We start from the raw sequence: 22,483 nt of genomic DNA on the forward strand, positions 1-22,483 counted from the left end.
TTTTTTTTTTTTTTTTTTTTTTCCATATTTCAATGACCTTGTTTCATTTGTTTTCATAATATGTTGTGTGGTTGTTGTGAATTTTTATGACAATAGAGAGAAGAACAATATTGGAGCAAATCGTTTTTTCCTTCTACTACTTGTGAATGAGTTAATAAAATCTTACGACAAACAAGAAACGGTATAAATCTTCTTATACTAACTATACCGAGAAGTCCATGAGAATATGGCCTCATAAACATAGCACATATTCATTTTTAATGTCAACAAGAACACCTATCGTATTGTTTCTTCGGGATACTGTAGTTAGTGATCAACTTATTATTTACACGACCAAGATTCTTCTTCTTTTTACATTTTGCTTGTTGGAAATCACATATGTATCATATGAAGATTCTATAAGAAACAACGATTAGTCTACTCTAGGTTGCTCCTCTAATTAGAAACCCAATCTTTAAGCTAAATATTATTAGATGACTTTTTTTTGTAGACTATCAACGCCATTTGTGAGCTCATTGTCGAGATTAGTGTATATATTTTAAGAAAAAGGACACATAAATATAATCATTTTTTATCTACATATTGAAAGATTAATTTCTTGTCAACGCCCAGTCGAAGCCAAACAAACCTATAGACGTGAGAGGAGCATGTTGGTTTGTTGCAGCAATAGACCGACGGCACATATATTGTGTGCTTGTAGGCCACTTGTATAAAACCCAAGAAATTAGCCCATACTAGAAAGGCCCATGAGTTTTACATTAAAAGTGTAAAACATTTTGTCGGCACAAGTGTTTTTAGACTTTCGAATTTTGATTATTTTCACAGTTCACTTCACAGAAAAAGTGATTGATTGGTAGATAATTTTCTCCTGGTCTGTGAAGAAGTGTGATGGATTTCAAACTAAAAAAAGTTTTACAACAATTTCAAATCATTTACAGTGTTTAGAGGATTTTCTTACTTAAAAATAATAATTTTTTCTAAAATCAGTCAGTCCAATTTTTCGTGAAGTCAATATGTCGTTTTAATTTTTCAAAGAAAAATATAATCATAAAGAAGAGATATACTTACGAAAACGATAGCACCATTCCAAAGTTAAAACCTCAACGGATCAGCTCCTTGTTTATTGAAAAATTCTTGGGTTCACACCTCTAAATTCACCAATCAAAATACAACAAAATGCCAAGTCATATCATATTTATAAAATAAATCAAAATTAAAAAAAAAAAAAAACAAAACATATTAAGGAAACAAATTCTGTAGAGGTTTTTATTAAGAAAAATATATTGGTTTAGGTTTTTAAAAGAGAATTAGGGTTAAATTTTACAACTAAACAAAATTATATGTCGGTTTGGGTTTACAAAAAAGTGGTTAGTGTTTAGATTTTATAATTAAACGAAATTATACGTCAGTTTGGGTTTACAAAAGAGTGGTTAGGGTTTAGATTTTATAATCAAAAGAAATTATATGTAGGTTTGAGTTTTACAAAAGAGTGGTTAGGGTTTAGATTTTATAATTAAACGAAATTATATGTCGGTTTGGGTTTACAGAAGAGTGGTTAGGGTTTAGATTTTAAAATTAAACAAAATTATATGTCGGTTTGGGTTTACAAAAGAGTGGTTAGGGTTTAGATTTTATAATCAAACGAAATTATATGTCGGTTAGGGTTCACAAAAGAATGGCTAGGGTTTAGATTTTATAATTAAATAAAATTGTATTTCAATTTGTGTTTATAAAAAAGTGACTTCGGTTTAGATATTATAATTAAAAACTACAATATAATGTTTAGAATTAATAATTTTAAAATTAATTGATATACATAATTTGTTTCTTAAATTAAAAATTTGTTTCTTAGATTAAAAATTTGTTTCCATAATTGAAAAGGGGTGAATAAGAGAGGTTCACCCCTAGGGGTGAATCAAAGAATTGTCCTAAGCTAAATTATAGGCTTCAGAATTCAGATTTATTATATCAAACAGGAAAAAAAGAGGAGAGAAACATATATGAGCGTACCTATATATATTTGGGTTTCATTGTAACAAAAACTAACATATTAAGTTCAAAATTAGTAATATTCATACAATGCGAGAGAAAAATAATGTTTGATGTTTTTTATGCATTTTATTGTTTATGGACTAGTACACTATTTTCTGTACTTTTAATAAGTGTATTTTGTGGTCAATTATTGTTTTTACTATTTACCGGCCCACTCTCTGACTCAGTAGATCAAGTCTTTAGTCAACATTATGATACAAATCTTACGAAAAAAAGAAGAAAATAAACATGGCAAGAAAGCACATGCAAAGAGTAAAAAACCCATTTGACACTTATCATCATAGTGCAGTTCGGTTGGTTGGTGGATAGACGTGAAAGAAAGAAAGAAAAAAACAAAGCTGTGTAAAATAGAAACAAGAATATCTTCTCACTTTTTGAAATCTTGATTTTGTCTCGATTTCTATAATCTATCTTTTAGATTCTGTGCTTCCTCTTTTTTATTTGTGTGTTCTAAGTGTGAGGGAGCGTTTTGATTGAGGGACTTGACTATTTTCAGACACGACGCTTAAAGAGAAAGAAAAAAAGAAAGAAGACAAGTGAATTTTGCGTTTAGGATACGTCTTCGAAACGTCACTTTCTTTTCACTAACAAACAATGAAGTTATATAACGATCCCTCATATATAAATGACTGAAAATATCAGAGATTGGGAGAAAATCGTATCTATCTACTTTCTCACCCTCACTTTTTCTTTCTCTTTCGTTTTTTAGATTTTTTTTTTAAAACCTGTTTTCTCTATCTTTAGCAAGAAACTAAATTGAAAAAGAAAAATCTTCTTACGTAAAATGTTCCATGATTCTCTCATTTAGTCATTCAACACAAAAATAAAGCAAAGTGAGATTTCTTTTATCTTGCGATTTCACAATGAGGCATATTTTTCGGGTAAACAAAATACATTATTTATTAGTATTATAAAGAAAATTGTATGTTAAGTCTATTGAAACATGAATTATTTAAGAGTTTTTTTAGTGAAAATAGCACATATTTATGTTGTAAGTTAAATTAAATTAAATCAGTTTTTTTTTTCTTATTTTTTGGGCAACTCAAAGCGTAGTCTTAACTCTTAACCATCTTCTATATATATATATTTTTGAAGACATTTATAAAATAAATCCTGAAGTTGACACTTATTTACATATATGTCATTGGCATTAAATAATTAATTTAATAAACAAATTAATTCTATTTATATTTGATTTTTTTTATAAAAACTAAGTGTTTTAAAAAGTAACAAACATAATTGTAAATGTATACAGATTTTATTTCTTTATTTTATAAAGAGGTGAGTGAAGAGGTATTGTTCTTTAAAATTTTTAAAAATTGATTTGTTAAAAAGTGACTTTTAGCCTCACATACTATATTTTACTTTCATGAGTTTTGTATGATGAGTTTTTGCGGATTAAAAATCTTTAAATATGTTACGTGATCCGTCTAGCATGGCTGGTTTGGACTATAGAACCAACACTAAAACTATTAGTTTATTTTATATATTATAGATTTGTAGTCATAGTTTGAAAAATTAACTTATAAATTATTTAGTATATGAACTACAAAATATTACACATACTACAACACATTCTTAATGTTCCAACAAAAAAAAATTGTATACACATAAAAATATACACTAACATACCATATAGGCATATACCTTTGTTTAATTATAGAAAACAAAACTAAGTGTTTTAAAATTTTATATTCTATCTAATAACAAATTTAATATAATTAGGTTATAAACTATATAAAACGTAAGAAGAAGAAAAAATATTCTAAACAAAATTATATATTAATTAGATAAAATTTAATTAATTGAAAATTCGAAAACTAAATAAATTAAAAATTATTATTTAAAATATATTAATTTATAATTTAGTCCCGCGGTTGAAAACCTAGTCTTGTTTAATTCATAAACAAAAATTGAAACAATGTTTTACATTGATCTATAATAATATAGTTTGCTGGTTTTGACACTTTATTTAGTGAGAATTAAGATTATTTATGCAAGAATAATCACATCGATCGAGTTAAACAGGACACGTTATTTAAACCTGAAACGTGAAGTGCCGTATACCTAGCTAGCTAGTATTCAACAAAGTGTTTCTCTATAACTCTGTAAATTAACGAATGCAGATACATAAAACTAATATAGACCACTCGTAACTCGATCTTTTATTCCGCAATCTGGTTGGCTCCGACATACAAGGATTTTACAGCATTATCCAATATTTCTGATGAAAACTCAAAGAATAAACTTTTTAAAAAAATAGAGGAAGAAGAAATTAAAAGGCTGTGCGCGCTTTGAAAATTAATGTGGTGAATGACATTTTTATATTCGTGTCCAAGAATTATAATTTGTTGACTTATTGGACCTCTTCAATTATTCTTGTTATTCCTCTCTCTCTCTCTCGAATTATTATCAACAAATAAATATGTGTCAGTGCATGAGTGTATTCAAACGAAGAAGTCGATCGTTACTGTTACACGTACTTTATAGGGCTTAGTATAGCAACTACTAGGGTTTTCTCGTGTCAACATATATAGAAGATCTATGTATAAAATTAAAATTATATAGTTCATAAAGGCAGTGTAATATATAAACAACAACCTTAGGGTTTCTTTAAACGGTATTAGATTTCTCTGTAATACAAAAGTTGAGAAATATCGATTTAGATTTTTCATTGTTAACTCATAATAAATTTCAAAACTTATAGAGAGATATGAGACTAATCTCTGAAAAAAAAACGGATAAAATCTTCTAAGTTTGCAAATGTACTATAAGCAATAGACTGTACTTAGCAAAAATCAATTTCTGACTTAAACCAACATAACAATTCTTCTATCAAACTAGAACTACTAGTCCACCATCTAGTGATTTTCTTTTTGTTTCTCAACTATTAATTTAGTTTTAGAGTCTTAGATGGTTTTCTTTCAAAATTTAAAGAGTATACTTGTTTTCCCGAGAGATCTTGAGTATTTCTTGAACTAAATTTATACATTTTCCTAAAATATTTGTAATTACGTTAATTACAAACCGCATTAAAATCTCATCAGAATACGTTTCCCACCGACGTATTGGGTTCCTGCTAAGTTGTATACTGCGCTAGTGGGATTCAAAGGGTTCGAGTTTTCCTATCATGAATATCGGTATCAGTTTTCATTCGTTGTTTAACAACCCTTTTACGGGTTACGTTACTCTTTAATGGATTTGAAATTTACTTCTGATTGGGTTGATACATCAACTTATTATCTTCAATGATGCTTCTAATAAGTTGGCAGAGAAAAAGAAAACTAAAAGTATATATTTTAGGGCAGAACATGCAGGAGCAAATCCACCAATAGAGTACTAGCTAGGATTTGGTCTTGTCGCCATGTTGACACTACTCACGATTCACGGAATCAATCCAGTACACCCGGAAAATTAACATGTCCAAGCTTTTTGCTCATGTTTATTCGATAGAAAATAAAAAATAAAAAAAGTTGCAATTTAATTTCCATCTACAATTGTATGATATATAGGATAATATTAGTATAAAAAAAACTATTTTGATAGTTAAGACACACACACACAAAATCGTACGCATTTAGTTATAGTTTTTACAAAGAAGCAACTTCATTTACGTGGTAATTAAAGTAATTATATCGTTTCTTAGAATACAGCTTATTAATAATGATTTGGCTCTTCTCACCAAAAAAATAAAATAATGCTTTGGCTCATATATAGTACTCAACATAGACTTGATGTTGCAATCAATTTCACAAGTTAATTGGTTAAATATTCGGTCAAAGAGAGCGATATCATAAAAGAATGTAAAGGAAGCGCCCACATTCAAAGAACAAAAAAGGTTCTAATTAAACTAAATACTTTCATTTTTTTTGTGGTTTTATAAATAAAAATGCTAAAAATAAATAAGGGGAAAATCGTAACTTTATATCCAGGTTGGTGACCGTTTTGAGGATAGAGAATAGAAAGAGGACCGCGTCATGGTCGTAATCAGTTGGTAATAATAGTATATTTGACGTCCATAAACCACTCACCAATCCTTTTGCTCTGCTTAGCCACAAAGAAACATACCCAATTGCCACTTTTGAACTTAAATGATCTGTCTACATTCTCAGATTAAATATGAAAGTTTAACCTATTGAAGCACAGTACTCCAAAAAAGACATTGCGTCACTAATCTTGTAGAGGTTAACTTGGTGGATCTTGTTAATCTTGTAGAGGTTAATTTTGTAAGTTTTATATTGTTAATGATTCTAGATAAGTACACATGTTATAACACTGGTTAAATTTTATTTTATACAAAATTTTGTATATTTTCTATTTTAAAATAAAATTTTAATATGTTGTATTAGTTTATGTACGTGAAGTTATTTCAACGATGTATATTCTACCTGATGACTTGAATGTCATTATAAGACATAAATTTGTGATTTTAGTTTTTAAAAAACGAGTTATTATATTATGAGTAATTTAATATATTGTTATACTTTTTGTTTTAATATACTTGGTTTTTTTAACTTCTTCCATATTATATTGACATTGCTATAACAAACCAATTTAGACTGTTTATAGTTTCTAACTTTAATATCAAGTTTAAATATTTTTTAAAAATATTTCAAAATAAATTATTTAAAATTTATTATATTATATAAAATTATAAAATTCAACAAAAAAATATGACTAAAAATTGTAATTCAATATATTTTATTTTTAAAGAATAATATTAATAAAAATTGAATATTTTATAGATTGAAGCATATATTTTTTTTTTTAAATTCAACTTATGATATATCGGAAAATAAAACTATTTTTAATTATAATAAATAATATGATAATTTATTTGTTTCACAAAATAGACTCATATATAAAAATGAGAGGTGAATTATAATAATAATTAACAAATTCATATGTTAAGTTAGATATCAAAGGATTTTATTTGATTAATAATTTAATAAAGAAAATTAATATCGTAAANATTTAATATATTGTTATACTTTTTGTTTTAATATACTTGGTTTTTTTAACTTCTTCCATATTATATTGACATTGCTATAACAAACCAATTTAGACTGTTTATAGTTTCTAACTTTAATATCAAGTTTAAATATTTTTTAAAAATATTTCAAAATAAATTATTTAAAATTTATTATATTATATAAAATTATAAAATTCAACAAAAAAATATGACTAAAAATTGTAATTCAATATATTTTATTTTTAAAGAATAATATTAATAAAAATTGAATATTTTATAGATTGAAGCATATATTTTTTTTTTTAAATTCAACTTATGATATATCGGAAAATAAAACTATTTTTAATTATAATAAATAATATGATAATTTATTTGTTTCACAAAATAGACTCATATATAAAAATGAGAGGTGAATTATAATAATAATTAACAAATTCATATGTTAAGTTAGATATCAAAGGATTTTATTTGATTAATAATTTAATAAAGAAAATTAATATCGTAAATTAGATGATATCAAATGATTCTTTAGAATATTCTCTTTAAGGTTTTTGGAAACAATAAATCCAGACTATACAAATAATATAAAACTTAATCTATAACCTATTTGTAACCAATTTATTAAAATTATATAGTCTACAAAACAATGTTGTGTACTTCCGTTTTATTATATAGGGGATATATGTATATATATATCCAAAAAATTGGACTTTTTGGACTAAGCCTGTTCAGATTATCGGTTTTTTTGGGCTTAGTCCGATCGGGCTTGGACCGACCCGAAAAGTTCTTAATGTGATATTTTTTATGAATTATATATATTGTTTTATTTGATTAAAATAAAAAAAAATATTTAGTTTTCAATTTTTTTCTTTTAAATTAAGTTGGCTTTAGTGAATATAGTTGAAATATTTAAACTTTGATTGATTTGTTTTATAGTGCAACATTTATTTTTAAGACTTATAATTTTGAATTTTTGATCTGTAAGATAAGCATGAAAAATTGGAAAAGCATTGTAGCCCTGTTAAGATCAGACACAAACTTTGAAATATAGGCTCGGAAATATTTCGGATCTGGCTGGATCAGCCCATTGACAGCCATATTCATATTTCAAACTCTATTTTGAAGACTATAAAACGTTCTCATTTGAACAAAACACAAGTGCATGTGGCCTTGTGCAATTGTGTGTCGGTTTTTTTTGTTTTTTTAGTTATTTCTTCGGTCGATTGTTTCATTGTTATATCATATATAAAGGTACATATTGTAATTCAATTTATGTGCAAACTAGCAATATAACCAAAAATTATTGAAATGGTTCCATATTNAAAATTTATTATATTATATAAAATTATAAAATTCAACAAAAAAATATGACTAAAAATTGTAATTCAATATATTTTATTTTTAAAGAATAATATTAATAAAAATTGAATATTTTATAGATTGAAGCATATATTTTTTTTTTTAAATTCAACTTATGATATATCGGAAAATAAAACTATTTTTAATTATAATAAATAATATGATAATTTATTTGTTTCACAAAATAGACTCATATATAAAAATGAGAGGTGAATTATAATAATAATTAACAAATTCATATGTTAAGTTAGATATCAAAGGATTTTATTTGATTAATAATTTAATAAAGAAAATTAATATCGTAAATTAGATGATATCAAATGATTCTTTAGAATATTCTCTTTAAGGTTTTTGGAAACAATAAATCCAGACTATACAAATAATATAAAACTTAATCTATAACCTATTTGTAACCAATTTATTAAAATTATATAGTCTACAAAACAATGTTGTGTACTTCCGTTTTATTATATAGGGGATATATGTATATATATATCCAAAAAATTGGACTTTTTGGACTAAGCCTGTTCAGATTATCGGTTTTTTTGGGCTTAGTCCGATCGGGCTTGGACCGACCCGAAAAGTTCTTAATGTGATATTTTTTATGAATTATATATATTGTTTTATTTGATTAAAATAAAAAAAAATATTTAGTTTTCAATTTTTTTCTTTTAAATTAAGTTGGCTTTAGTGAATATAGTTGAAATATTTAAACTTTGATTGATTTGTTTTATAGTGCAACATTTATTTTTAAGACTTATAATTTTGAATTTTTGATCTGTAAGATAAGCATGAAAAATTGGAAAAGCATTGTAGCCCTGTTAAGATCAGACACAAACTTTGAAATATAGGCTCGGAAATATTTCGGATCTGGCTGGATCAGCCCATTGACAGCCATATTCATATTTCAAACTCTATTTTGAAGACTATAAAACGTTCTCATTTGAACAAAACACAAGTGCATGTGGCCTTGTGCAATTGTGTGTCGGTTTTTTTTGTTTTTTTAGTTATTTCTTCGGTCGATTGTTTCATTGTTATATCATATATAAAGGTACATATTGTAATTCAATTTATGTACAAACTAGCAATATAACCAAAAATTATTGAAATGGTTCCATATTAATAATGCTATGTCGTCAAATTAGTTTCAACATGCAATAATACCAAAATGGATAGACGCAGATCCCATGCATACTACTTTTCGCAGGAAAGGAAACGTGAAAAAGAAGCTTTATATATACCCATCGCCACTCACAAACACACAATGATTAACAATAACAATAACCAAAACGACATCTTTATTATAAAAATAACAACAATAACCAAAAAGATAAAACCCTTACTATAAAGAGTTTCAAAGAGCAGTCCAATGGAGTTTCACGTGTCGCTCACTATATTTCTTATTATTATAGTGATATATAGTCCATATAAAGAGAAAACGAGTGGACACTTGAACTATTATTGCAGTTTCATAGTTTTCAGACGTATAATTATAAAATTACCTTCTAATTTATTATATATACAGAACATATAAACGTTCTGCCCAAAAATAAAAGAACCTAAACTATGTATATGTATATATTCCATCTCATCATGTGCATATTATTAGAAATTATTAATTAATACTAGTTCCATATATATTAAAATAAAATAAAATACTAGTTTCATATTATATTTTTCGATGTATATTTCTGCATGTTTGTAATATGAAGTTATGAACTATAAACCACTTATATAAGAAACTATAAATCTCAAGTAATCAATTATAAAGTATGGTTTTAAAAAATATGAGATAAGGTCTAATTCTTCTAGCAAAAGGAGAGGAAAAAGAAAATCTCACACCAAATGTGTGTTGTATATGCAAATATAGTTTAACTAAACCATTACTGCAACTTGCTTAAGAGATAGTTTGGATCTAAGATATACTTTTTCATGTGTAAGTGGAGTATTCGCAAAAAGACTCCTAGTTTAAAAAGTATTTTTCTTGTTTTAATTTTTTTTATCAATAAAATATTGAAACTTTAAAGAACATAATGTGATACTTGAAAATTTAATATGCTTATTAGCTAAAATATTTTTGCAAATTAAAAAGTNGGATTTCTAATTTACTATATAACCCCAAATATACAAATAAATACTATATAAACAAAGAAAATAAGTCAAAATAAATAACTATATTACAAAAATACAAATTACAAAAAAAAGTAACTAACAAAATATATAATCCCGTGCTGTAGCACGGGGTATCACCTAGTAGTTAGTAAGAACAATTTATCCCCAAAATATAGTATAGTTACAAGCAACTGGTTTATAAGCGGTTGAAGTAAACATAGACAATGAACCAAAAAACTCATGGCAAACCTCAGTCAACGACTTGCTTCCACATCAGTAAATTTTTTACAAAAAGATTTGAATACATCGTTAGTGCCCTCAACTCTTGCTTGCAGATATATATGAAATATTTAAAATGACATCAAGTATGGAAAGAAAACAAAAAAGTTTAATATATATATATATATATATATATATATATATATATATACTTCGTAAGAACATAAATAGAAGAAGCTTCTCAAAAATTGCATTGAAGCATATGCAAATAAGAAAGTGGTGAATATTTTTATTGAGCTGTTAGATGCATGCAACTTGTTATTGATTGAAGCATATGCAAATAATTTTTCTTTTTAACCAAACGCCGCACAGAGCCGTCGTCCGTACACCAAAAGCCTTTTGATATTGGCGGAGCGATGCGGAGGTGGGGGTTGTGATGACGTCGTTGTTGTACGGACCAACCTAGTTTCTTCCTTTTTAATTGTTAAGTTGTTCATTCTTCTTTCTTTATTCTTTTTTGGTAAAAAGATAGATGCTCATTCTTATACATTTATACAATTGAATTGATCATCTTTGAGAGAGCATCTTGACGTAAATATATATATATATATGTATATATATATATGCTTGCTAATATATATTACATGTACAAACAAAAACATATGCTTTTTGATTTTTTAATTGCTGGCTTTTTTATGTTCTGCTTTTCATTTTTAAATCTTTTAAGTGATGACCAAACGATTAAATCTGATTTTATTTTGGAAAGTAACTTTTAATTTGTGTAATTTGAACCGTGTTCAGTCATATTATTTTTGACGAATTTATAAAGTATTTTTGATATTTTTGGTATAAAGTTTTGAATACTATATTGTAAGACATTATTTTTGTAAACAACTTTCCTCCCGTTTAGAGCAACCAACTTTAAAGTTTTATTTTAATATTGTTAGGCTGGGAAAAAAAAGTTTTGAATACTAGAAATACTAATCAGAATTTGAAAGTTAAATGAAAACTCAAAGACAATCTGAAATTTAATATTAGATTACATTTTGACGTTGAGTATATTGTATACACACGTTCAAATCGTAGGGAAAATTAAGATAAATGATAAGTCGACCAACTACTAATTTAATTTGATACGTTGGGACTAGGAACTTGGAAACTGAATTGGGCCAATTGGCATAATAGAAGGAAGCTTCTGGGTACATGAATACGATCGTCCTAACGTAGTTGATGAGGTTGCCACTAATTTCAGACCACTCAGGGAATCTTTCTTACCAAACTAGATTAACTGCCGACCAGACCACAAGCATATTCTCTCTGCCCATTTCTTCCAATTATTTTGTATTTTTTTTTATTTTAAATTAAATTTAATCTATTTTTTGGGGGAAATTGGAAAAAAAGATGTTTTTTTTAAAAATGTCCATATGTTTCTTTATATTTTAGGTTCGGTAAAATATGTTTTATAATAATAAAAACTCAGTTTTACCTTCGCTTTTTAAACCATCTAATTTTCGAAAATATAATAAATTTAATTTTAAATTATTCACCAAAAAAATAAAAATTGAGTATGTAGAAACCTCTTCTCGAACCAGAGTTTTCTACACCCAAAAAGAATGAAAACTCTTTTCACCCTCAATTCACTTTTTTACCAAATCGTATAGAAGAAACAAATACAGCGACAGCGGCTTTGACGGAGAATTTCTTCGGCTTGTTCTTCCGATTAGTCGACGGCGGTGAGTTTCTTTTTATCATTCTTTTCTCATCTGGGCGAAGCTTCTTCCTTGATTCATCCTCCTTCTGATTTGTTTTCCTTTTATTCTTGCAAATCATGTTTTTATTTGCTCTCATTGTTCAATATCGTTTGCTTCTCTTCACATCATTTTAAATTCGGCTTCATATTACTGTGTAAATCACTCTAGATTTCTCATTGTGTATAGATTTAGGAGTTGCATGTTGATTTTCTTAATCGGTTTTGAATTCATATTACTAAATTGAGCTATGAGAGATGAGAGCATTGAAATTGTTGCAAGGCTTGTCTTGGTTCATCTAATTGTAGGTTAGTTTGTGTCAAGAATTTTTTCAATCCCAATAGCTTGAGTTGATGATATGTTTTAAATTTTAAAAGTTTACATTCCTTTGGAGAAATCTCCATATCGTAAGTTTTAAAAGTCTGGATTTTATGTTGTGTGAATAATTACTAGACAAAACTGAATTTTATGTTTTAAAAGACTGAATTTTACATTTCTTCTTCATGCTCTTGTTTTTTTGTTGTGTTAACGATTACTAGACAATTGTATCCTATGATGAGGTTTCAGTTTTATCTTTCGTAGTTGATTCATCATCATGTTTGCTTTCATAGTTCTTTGATTGTGATATGTTTGTTTTTTCACATTTCAGGTGTATTTCGAAGACTAGCTTCTACATGTGTGAAAAATCAGGATCGATCGATATGATTAATGAAGGTACTTTTATATATTTTGAAAATTAATTAAGACATGAATAGTTGTGATTCTTGTCATGAAAGTTATTTCTATCAACTCATTTAGTTGTGTTTGATATAATTTTTCTTAATCTATTGTTCAGGCGTTGGCAAGGAGTACCCTAAATGCCTTTTCAAATACGGTGATGAACCATAAGTGAAGCAGATAAACAATAGCTGCAGAATGTCTATCATGACAAGAATCAAGGATGCTTTGCCAACCGAGTATGAGAAAGTGAAGAGTGATCATGTGTTTGCCAATGTGTTTGCCATCTACGAGAATGGGTTAGGATACTCTGCGCGTTTGATACACAACATTATGTCTCGGCAGTTGCTCACATATAAGAAACATGAGCTTTGGTTTGTGTTTGGAAGGAAGCCAATGAGATTTTCGATGCAAGAATGTTATGCAGTCACTGGACTCAAATGCAATGATGATTTCAGCTTTGATTTGAAATCTTGGAAAGAAGAAAGTTGGAAGAAAGACAAAGGTTTTTGGGCTAGATTATTGAAGAGAGATGGGGAGATTACCATTAAGAGGCTGATGGATGTGCACCTAGTAGAAGCTCCCAAGTGGCAACCTGAAGACAAGCTAAGATTTGTAGATGTGTGTGTCATAGCTGGTTTGGTAATGGCTAAGGACGAGAAGAAAAAGATCCCTCTCTCATACATCAAGTTGGTGATGGATCTTGATAAGTTGAGAGCTTATCCTTGGTGTTTACATTCTTTTGACTATCTTGTGACCTCAATCATAGACACAAGAAAGGAGTTGAAGAAGACCAACAGTTATATCCTTAACGGTTTCTCCTTTGCACTTCAAGTATGGGTTATGAAAGCAATTCCAGTGATTGGAGAATTGTTGGGAGAAAAGATTAAAAAGGAATTGTTCTAACTGGAAGGGAGCTGCAAAAGTGTTTTATCAAGACATTATCTTCATAGAGCAATCGTTTGGACCAAAGGTTAGCAATTTCTTTTCTCTATTCTTCTTTAATTGTCATTGTCTGAATATGATTCTGTTTTTACTATTGCTTAACCAAAATTTTTGTTAATGTGTTTTTGGTAGGATATCGTTTATCCATACATCTCAAAGTCAGGAAATTGTGACATACATGATGATATAGAGTTTTTTAGGCCTGATGAGATCAATGATGTGGGAGTCAAAAACGTAAATGATTTGGTGCGATCTGGTTACGATTTTAGAGACCATGAGTGGGGTCATGTTGAAACTAATGATGTTGAAGAAGAGAAGATAGAGGAGGTTGTAAATGAAGATGATCATGTTGAAAAGGAAAGTGATGGAGATAATCAATTTTCTGGGTTGGAGAGTAGCGAGAAGAAGCAAGATGTAAATGTGGGAGCATCAAGCACAAAGAAGAGGAAGAAAAAGCACATTGATCATGGTGCAGAGAATCGAAAAATACAACTCCTATGTCAGCGAGCCGCAACCACTCATGGTTTTGATGAAGAAATGAAGTCATTCATTAAAGGTATGTTTGAAGCTTCTTTCAAACCTTTTAAGGAAGAAATAGGCCAGCGATTGAAGAAGATAGAGGATGATGTATCAGAAATGAAGGATATACTATCCACTCTAGCATCAACTTCGACAAAAGCCACACCACCATCATTTAAACCAAAAGATGTGGTAAGTCAAAAAAAATATATATATGCTTTGGTGTTGTATATGTAATGGTGCCTTACTAACTTATTGATTCTTATTTTTGACACAGGAGAAATCACCATCCGTTCAACCAAAGAGTTTGATAAGTAAAAAGTAACTTGGTAAAACTTGTTTTGGAAATCGGCTATGTATTTTTTTTGAAAACATTCGGCTATGTAATTTTTTTGAAAATATTCGGCTAATTGTAAACTTATGTATTGTAATTGTCCTGGTGAACTTATGTATTGTATTGTAAACATTAAACTTTGTTTGGATGTCTTTTTTATAAACATTAAACTTTGTTTGATCTTTCCATTGACAGGAAGACAACTTTGTTTTCGATGATTTGTTCACCAAATCGGGTGCCATAGACTTTAATATTGACAGTCAAGATTTATTGAGCACTCAAGATTTCTTAGAGAAAAGTATAGGACATCTTTCGTAAAAACCATGTGTACCCGAAGTTGATCCTACAATAGATGCGGGAAAGTATGACGACGATGCTGATTTGGTTTTCATATCCGATGTTAGATGGAATGCTTTGGAAGCATGGCAAAGGAATCTTGGGTACGTCTTCTAATTTTTATTCTAAATTAGACATAGATTTTGTAACATATATTTACAATTGTCCAGATTTTAAATTTTTGACCTTACAAATTACTATTTGTTTCACAGTCACGAGAAACTCCAGTTGGGTACATCGGTAATTAATTTAGAATTACTTGATCGTGTCATTTCTCACAACAAGTGGTTGCACAATCAAGTAAGTATAAACTTGATTTTTCTCAATACTTAAATTGTTCATTATTTTACCATGTTCAAATTTAAACTTAACTTTTATTTGTTTTGAAGGAAATTGATGTGATGATGTATTTATTCCAGGAGAAAACATCTTTAGGGCGAATGAAGTGAGACCGTGTGGGTTTCATGAATTGCATGTTCAGTGAGACAATCAAAGTGGAATACAACAAGTACTTGAAAACAAAGCGACAACACAAATGGGATAGTAGACTTCTCAATTATGCTAATGGTGAGTTTCCTTCTCACAGAAAGACAGGTAAACAATGGGGTACAGATGTTGACAGGATATACGCTCCGATTTTCGTCAACGGTAACCACTGGATTTCTGTTTGCGTTAACTTCGTCTTAAGAACTGTTGAAGTCTTCAACTGTGCTGGACACAAGTGTAGAAGGTATGTCGAGTGTTTCGCAAACTGCATCCCAAGGATTTTGAAAGAAATTAATGCAAAGGTGAATGGAAAACCATCTCTTTTGACACAATATGAAATCATAGAAATGAAGGTGCTGTCCGAGTTGAATATATCAAAGAGCGATTGCGGGGTCTATGCATTGAAATACATCGAGTGTCATATGAAATCTCTAAGTTTGGATTTGATGACCGATGAGAACATCAAACAAGTGCGTTTGAAGATTGCTGTCGATATGTGGGAAGTTGCAAATGATCCACTATTACTTGAGCGTATGAAGAACTATGTCCCTCCAAAGTTGGAGTCTCATAGAGTCGAAATTGACTGATTTTTCATCTTTTTAGTATGTCTTTAGTTTGACACATTGTATGACTTTGGTTTCATTTTTAACTAAATATATGGTATGACTTTGGTTTCATTTTTAAGTTAATATATGGTATGACTTTTAATTTGGTTTAATATCAAACCGATTTTTTAATTTGGTTTACGAGCTAATACCAAATTAATAACTTAACTGATTCTGTATCTTGCACCAAACCCGATCCTTTACAGTGACACACATAAATCCCCAAATTTAAGAAACCTAAAGTCGACCTAGTTCTCGTTCGATTGTGAGAAGAAGATGAGCAATTTATCGACAAATTCGACTGGATCAACTAGTTCCCGTGCAAGAGGAAGAGTGGTTGGTGTCCCAAGGAGATGTTAGTGCGGGGAAGGAATTGTAGCACTTATATCGACGTCTGATCCCAATCCTTACCGGAGATATTATCGTTGTGGCTTTGCTGCATCAAACAAGGTAAATTGGTATTATTACACGTTTGAATTTGGTTTTATTTTTGAATATAATAGATGGGTTTCTTGTAGCTTAGGAACGATGATCACACCTTCAAATGGGTTGATGAGGCTTTGGTCAACAAGATGGATACACTTACTGCAAAGAATGTTGCATTTGAGAAGCATCTGAAAGATTTCAGAACAGAGAGATTGGAGTTTGAGAAAATAGTTTACGAGAAGATGGAAAAGGAGATATTTGAGAAGATAGAGGATGCTTTGTCTGAAGCAAAAACCAGCAATAAGAAGATGATGGTGATCTTGGTGATATTGTGCATGATCATGATTGGATGCAGCAAATTACTAGGTTGATCATGTTGTTTTTTTTTTATTGGATTTTTCATCATATTTTTCCCTTTGGACAACCTTCAGCGTTTTACATGAGTTTCAGTGTTGTTGTTAACTTGGTTTGATAGTCTTAAGTAAGAAACCAGAAAAGGTGAAATATTGAAATTTCTTGATGGTGTTATCTTTGAAACAAACAAACAACAGAAATGGTCTTAAACAGTTCAGAAATTCATTGATGGTAAAATCTGGAGAAGTCTGGTGAAGTCTGTAGACAAGTCTGGAGAAGTCTGGTGAAGTTTGTAGACAAATCTTGTGAAGTCTGCAGACAAGTCTGGTGAAGTCTGGTGAAATTTATGCACCTGTCTATTGAAGTCTGGACAAGTCTGGTGAAGTCTGCAGACAAGTCTGGTGAAGTCTAGTGAAATTTATGCACTTGTCTAGTAAAGTCTGGACAAGTCTGGTGAAGTTTGCAGACAAGTCTGGTGAAGTTTGCAGACAAGTCTGGTGAAGTCTGGTGAAATTTATGCACTTGTCTATTGAAGTCTGGACAAGTCTGATGAAGTCTGTTTTGACTACAATCCTTACTGGATATGCAATATTTTCATCATATTTTTCCCTTTGTACAACCTCCACCGTTTTACATGAGTTTCAGTGTTGTTGTTAACTTGGTTTGATAAGAAACCAGAAAAGGTGAAATATTGAAATGTTGTAACCAGACTTGACAACTCAAGAGTAAATCATAGACTGTGAATGTTTTAAAAACCTAACAAAGAATAAAACATAACCATAATTATATTGGGACATCACATGTCGATCTATTGTGTCCTTCTTTACCACAATGGCTACACTTGTGTCTCTTTGCGGATTGTGGTTATTGAGACGCACTTATCTTGTCTTCAACCGTTTCATGCCTTCGTTTTCTTCGTCTACCAGGGTGTTTTCTTGTTTCAGGTGGTAAAACTTTTGCAGTCTCAACATGGTCAAGAACACCCCATTCGTTCTCTGGAATACCTATTGGATTAACAGTCTCCTCATAGTACTCTCTCCAACTGGTAGTGCTATACATATCATCAGCATATCCATATAGATCATTGCCTATATCAAAATCTCCTTTGATGGCGTGTCTGCAAGGGATTTTGCCCATTTGGAACTTTCCACATGAACATGTCCTTCTTTCCAAGTCAACAACAAAGTCCAGCCCATTCGCTTTAACCTGTAATATGTTTCTTCCAATAGGATAACTTTTAAAGAATTTACATTTCACTATTTTTCTTGAAATCTTATTCTCCACCTTGACAGTTAAAGGATCTTTCTGCTTTGCACTTAATTCTCTTCGCTCAAAAAACCAGCGTGTTAACATCTCTCTGATGCTATCTAATAAAAGGATTACTGGATACTCTCTAGGTGATCTCAAAGCTGAATTGATCAATTCTGCAGCATTGTTTGTGTTCAAGTCATATCTATAACCAAGGAAATGGCATCGAGCCCATTTTTTAACCTGAGCATCCTCTAGGTACTCTCCAATCGCATGACTGATGTTGCAAATTTCTCCAAAATGTTTTTCAAACTCAGCAACTCTATAAGCTTTAGATGCTCTTGAAACCAAATCAGCCACACCCCTTCTCTTGTGATATGTAATTACATTACCAATCAAGTGGTGGATGCAAATACCATGAGTAGACAATGGATAGATTTTTTCAAGTGATTTGCTAATTGACACATGCCTATCTGATATGAAGGATAAATCTTTATCATCTCCAATAACAACCTTAAGTTGCTCAAAAAACCACTCCCATGAAGAATCATTCTCAGAATCAGCAATTCCAAATGCTATTGGATACAAAATAGAGTTACCATCTACAGCTGTAGCAGNTCGCTCAAAAAACCAGCGTGTTAACATCTCTCTGATGCTATCTAATAAAAGGATTACTGGATACTCTCTAGGTGATCTCAAAGCTGAATTGATCAATTCTGCAGCATTGTTTGTGTTCAAGTCATATCTATAACCAAGGAAATGGCATCGAGCCCATTTTTTAACCTGAGCATCCTCTAGGTACTCTCCAATCGCATGACTGATGTTGCAAATTTCTCCAAAATGTTTTTCAAACTCAGCAACTCTATAAGCTTTAGATGCTCTTGAAACCAAATCAGCCACACCCCTTCTCTTGTGATATGTAATTACATTACCAATCAAGTGGTGGATGCAAATACCATGAGTAGACAATGGATAGATTTTTTCAAGTGATTTGCTAATTGACACATGCCTATCTGATATGAAGGATAAATCTTTATCATCTCCAATAACAACCTTAAGTTGCTCAAAAAACCACTCCCATGAAGAATCATTCTCAGAATCAGCAATTCCAAATGCTATTGGATACAAAATAGAGTTACCATCTACAGCTGTAGCAGCTAGCAGAACTCCTTTGTATTTGTTCTTCAGAAATGTTCCATCAACCACAATAACTTTCCTTATTCCCTTGTAAAATCCTCTTATTGACTGACCAAAAGAAATAAATAGATATTTGAATCTACTGTTGTAATCAACTTCATAATTTGTAAACGTACTCGGATTCGCTTCTTGTATCATGTACAAGTACTTTGGTATTTTACCATAACTCTTTTCAGGAATTCCTCTAACTTCATTCACTGCATACTCGTGAGACTCCCATGCCTGAGAGTAAGTTAAATCACAACCATACTCTGTACGAATAATATTAATGATATCATTCGGTTTAGGCCCTTCCAATACACCATCATAATTCTGCATAATGAGATGTCCAATTGTTTTAGCTGATGGTGTCCTACAAAATTTCTTCTTCTTTGAAGGATCACAAGTATGGAGACCCACAAACTTGTTGATTTTGAAATACGTAGACCCATTTAAACACTCAGCACGAAGACTCCATTTGCAAATATCCTCTATGCAGCGTATACACCAGAATTTTGTATCAGATTTTGTAACCCTGTAGTCACAGTTGTACCTCATCGCATACAATTCCATTGTTGCTTGTAACACTTCTTTGCTTTTGAAATATTGACCCTTCCTTACGCTAACACCTTTGAACGACGTTCCAACACCATAACCGGCGTTCTCGTCGGATGTTTTTTTCACTAAAACATCATTTCGTTTGGCATCATTAGTACCCACAAATAAAGCTAGGTTTTCATTCGGTCTACCATCGTCATCTTCATCACTTGAAACCCCTGGTTCTTTATTCAAATCCAGTTTGAAATGCTCCCAACATCCTCAACACCACCTTTGAATGTCACACACAAATTTACTGTTTTCTTCTTTTTATAGTATGAAAGAAAATTTGTGACTTGACTATTATTCATCATAACGACAGGAGGACAATCAACAGTGAGATCTGTGGGTAAAAAACTTAGCTCCATATCAACCATACTAGGCTCTATTCCATAGGATTCTGAAACCATAATCTTCAATTCTTCATGTGTTGTACTCGATTCCAAAGTTAGTAATCTTCCACGATTTTCTTCATCAATAATAAATCTCCACTCATGATTGTCAAACAATCTCCACACACCACTCTTAACATAGATGTGCATTGCCATGACTCAAAAATGGTGAAAAGAAATGGGAGAAAACGGTTTTACACACCATAAGGTAGTGCACTAAATGATTAGGGTTGTTTTAATAATTTCTAAAATCGTTAGATAACTATTTCTAAATTTCGTAAAACACAATCTTAACAAATAAATACGATCTTAGCTAATTATTAGATAAATATTGAGTTTCCTATTCTAAATATTCACTTTCTATATTTAGCAATCACTAAAAGTTTCAGAGTATACAATCTACTTTTTGGTAGTAGATGTCAACTAATTTTCTCAGAGATAGAGTAAAGAGAATAACACATATTCTAACGATTTAGAGCATATAGTAAACTATAGAAAGATTATACTAAACCGTTTAGAACATAGAATAAACCGTAGAATACAAATTCTGAATTTTGTAGAATTCAGAATTTCGGGCCTCTAAACTATTTAGAGCAGAAACTATTCCTGAATTTAGTATAACATGTACAAAATGTTAGAATACATCATCTTAAATTTTCAGGACAACAGAAAACGTTTTGTAAATTTTTTATATCAAATTTTATCCATAAAAAAAACAACTTATACATTTTTTTTTGTAAAAAATAATATTACTTCTATTATTATATATCTACTTATTTTTCTATATTCCACATTTTTAAACTTGTTAAATATGGGTTTTTTTTAATTTTTATGGGTATTTTAAGTAAAAATAATTATTTAAAAAAAAAAGTGTAGATGGACAATTTTTTTTTAGTGATCTTTTTTTCCAATTTTCCATTTTTTTTCTCGACTTAGGAGGAAACGTCGATATTTCTACTATTAAAAAAAAGACACATTGGATAAAAAATTGTGAAATTGTAAATACAGAGCAAATTAAGAAGTTTCTGTTTTTAGGAAGTAGCAACGCAAAAAGATTCCCAATTTAGCAATCCCCTGTTTCCCTGTTTGCCTTCAGCGCATCTTCTTGATCTTTGAATATTCTCAATGCCCATCACTTCATCTTCTGCTTCTACTTCTTCTTCATTCTCCTCCTCGTATTCTTCGGTTTCTTCAGCCTCAATCGTCTCTTCTTCGTTCTCTACAAACTCATCCGAGTCTTTCAAGATAGAGAGACGGAGACGACCATTGCTCCGGTCAGCTTGAAAGCACCGGTTACTAGGTGGCGCGTTTGTGGCGGTCATGACCAATCTTCCGTTTTCACGGTGTGGTCTCATTTGAATGCTTTGAAACCCTCTCATAGTGGTCAAAGGAGGTGGGAGATCACTAGGGCTCACATTCCTTTTCCTACTTTTTAACGCTCTTGTCTCCGTTGTTGTTTCTCCGAGATTCTTGCTCTGCACGTCAAGCGAGAACAAATCATCGATGTCTGTAACATCAGAGCCAGATTCGCTTCCGAGATTCTCAGTGCACAATGCTAAGCTCTGGTCGCTTAGAGCTCTACAAGAAGACGGACGTTGGACATAAGTCTTTTCTTTCTCAGAGCTCGTCGTCTTTGAGGAGGATGAGCCAGATGATAGGGACTGGAGAAAGCTCCAGCCACTTGAGTCAGGGCCCGAGGAAGCAGCTGGTTTGTCATCGTTAAGGTTTCGGGTGTCCTCTGCATTAGGGGAGTCAAGTGAAGGAGACTTGAGAGCTAAACCAAAGGGTTGAAAGAAGTGAGGATTTGGTGAAGATAGCCTAAGTCTTAAAGCCCTAGGCTCGTTAAGTTGAGACTGAAACCCTTGTTGATAGACAACAGTTCCCAT

The 22,483-nt window shown here is 30.5% G+C and overlaps 2 protein-coding genes across 2 annotated transcripts in view; one reads left to right on the forward strand and one right to left on the reverse strand.

The window, feature by feature from the left end:
* LOC104709229 (uncharacterized GPI-anchored protein At5g19250-like) overlaps positions 1 to 13,350 on the forward strand; it is a 14,244-nt gene extending 894 nt beyond the window's left edge. The window contains exons 3-4 of the mRNA XM_010425878.2: positions 13,112 to 13,176; positions 13,298 to 13,350. Coding sequence (XP_010424180.2) covers positions 13,112 to 13,176; positions 13,298 to 13,350 — 118 coding nt within the window. The remainder of the gene's footprint in view (positions 1 to 13,111; positions 13,177 to 13,297) is intronic.
* LOC104706249 (protein FANTASTIC FOUR 3-like) overlaps positions 21,530 to 22,483 on the reverse strand; it is a 1,861-nt gene continuing 907 nt past the window's right edge. The window contains exon 2 of the mRNA XM_010422423.2: positions 21,530 to 22,483. This exon is cut by the window's right edge and continues 1 nt beyond it. Within this exon, the coding sequence (XP_010420725.1) occupies positions 21,629 to 22,483 (855 nt within the window). The 3' untranslated portion in view covers positions 21,530 to 21,628.

Source organism: Camelina sativa, chromosome 8 (genome assembly GCF_000633955.1).
Source record: "Camelina sativa cultivar DH55 chromosome 8, Cs, whole genome shotgun sequence".
Classification (NCBI taxonomy): Eukaryota; Viridiplantae; Streptophyta; class Magnoliopsida; order Brassicales; family Brassicaceae; genus Camelina; species Camelina sativa.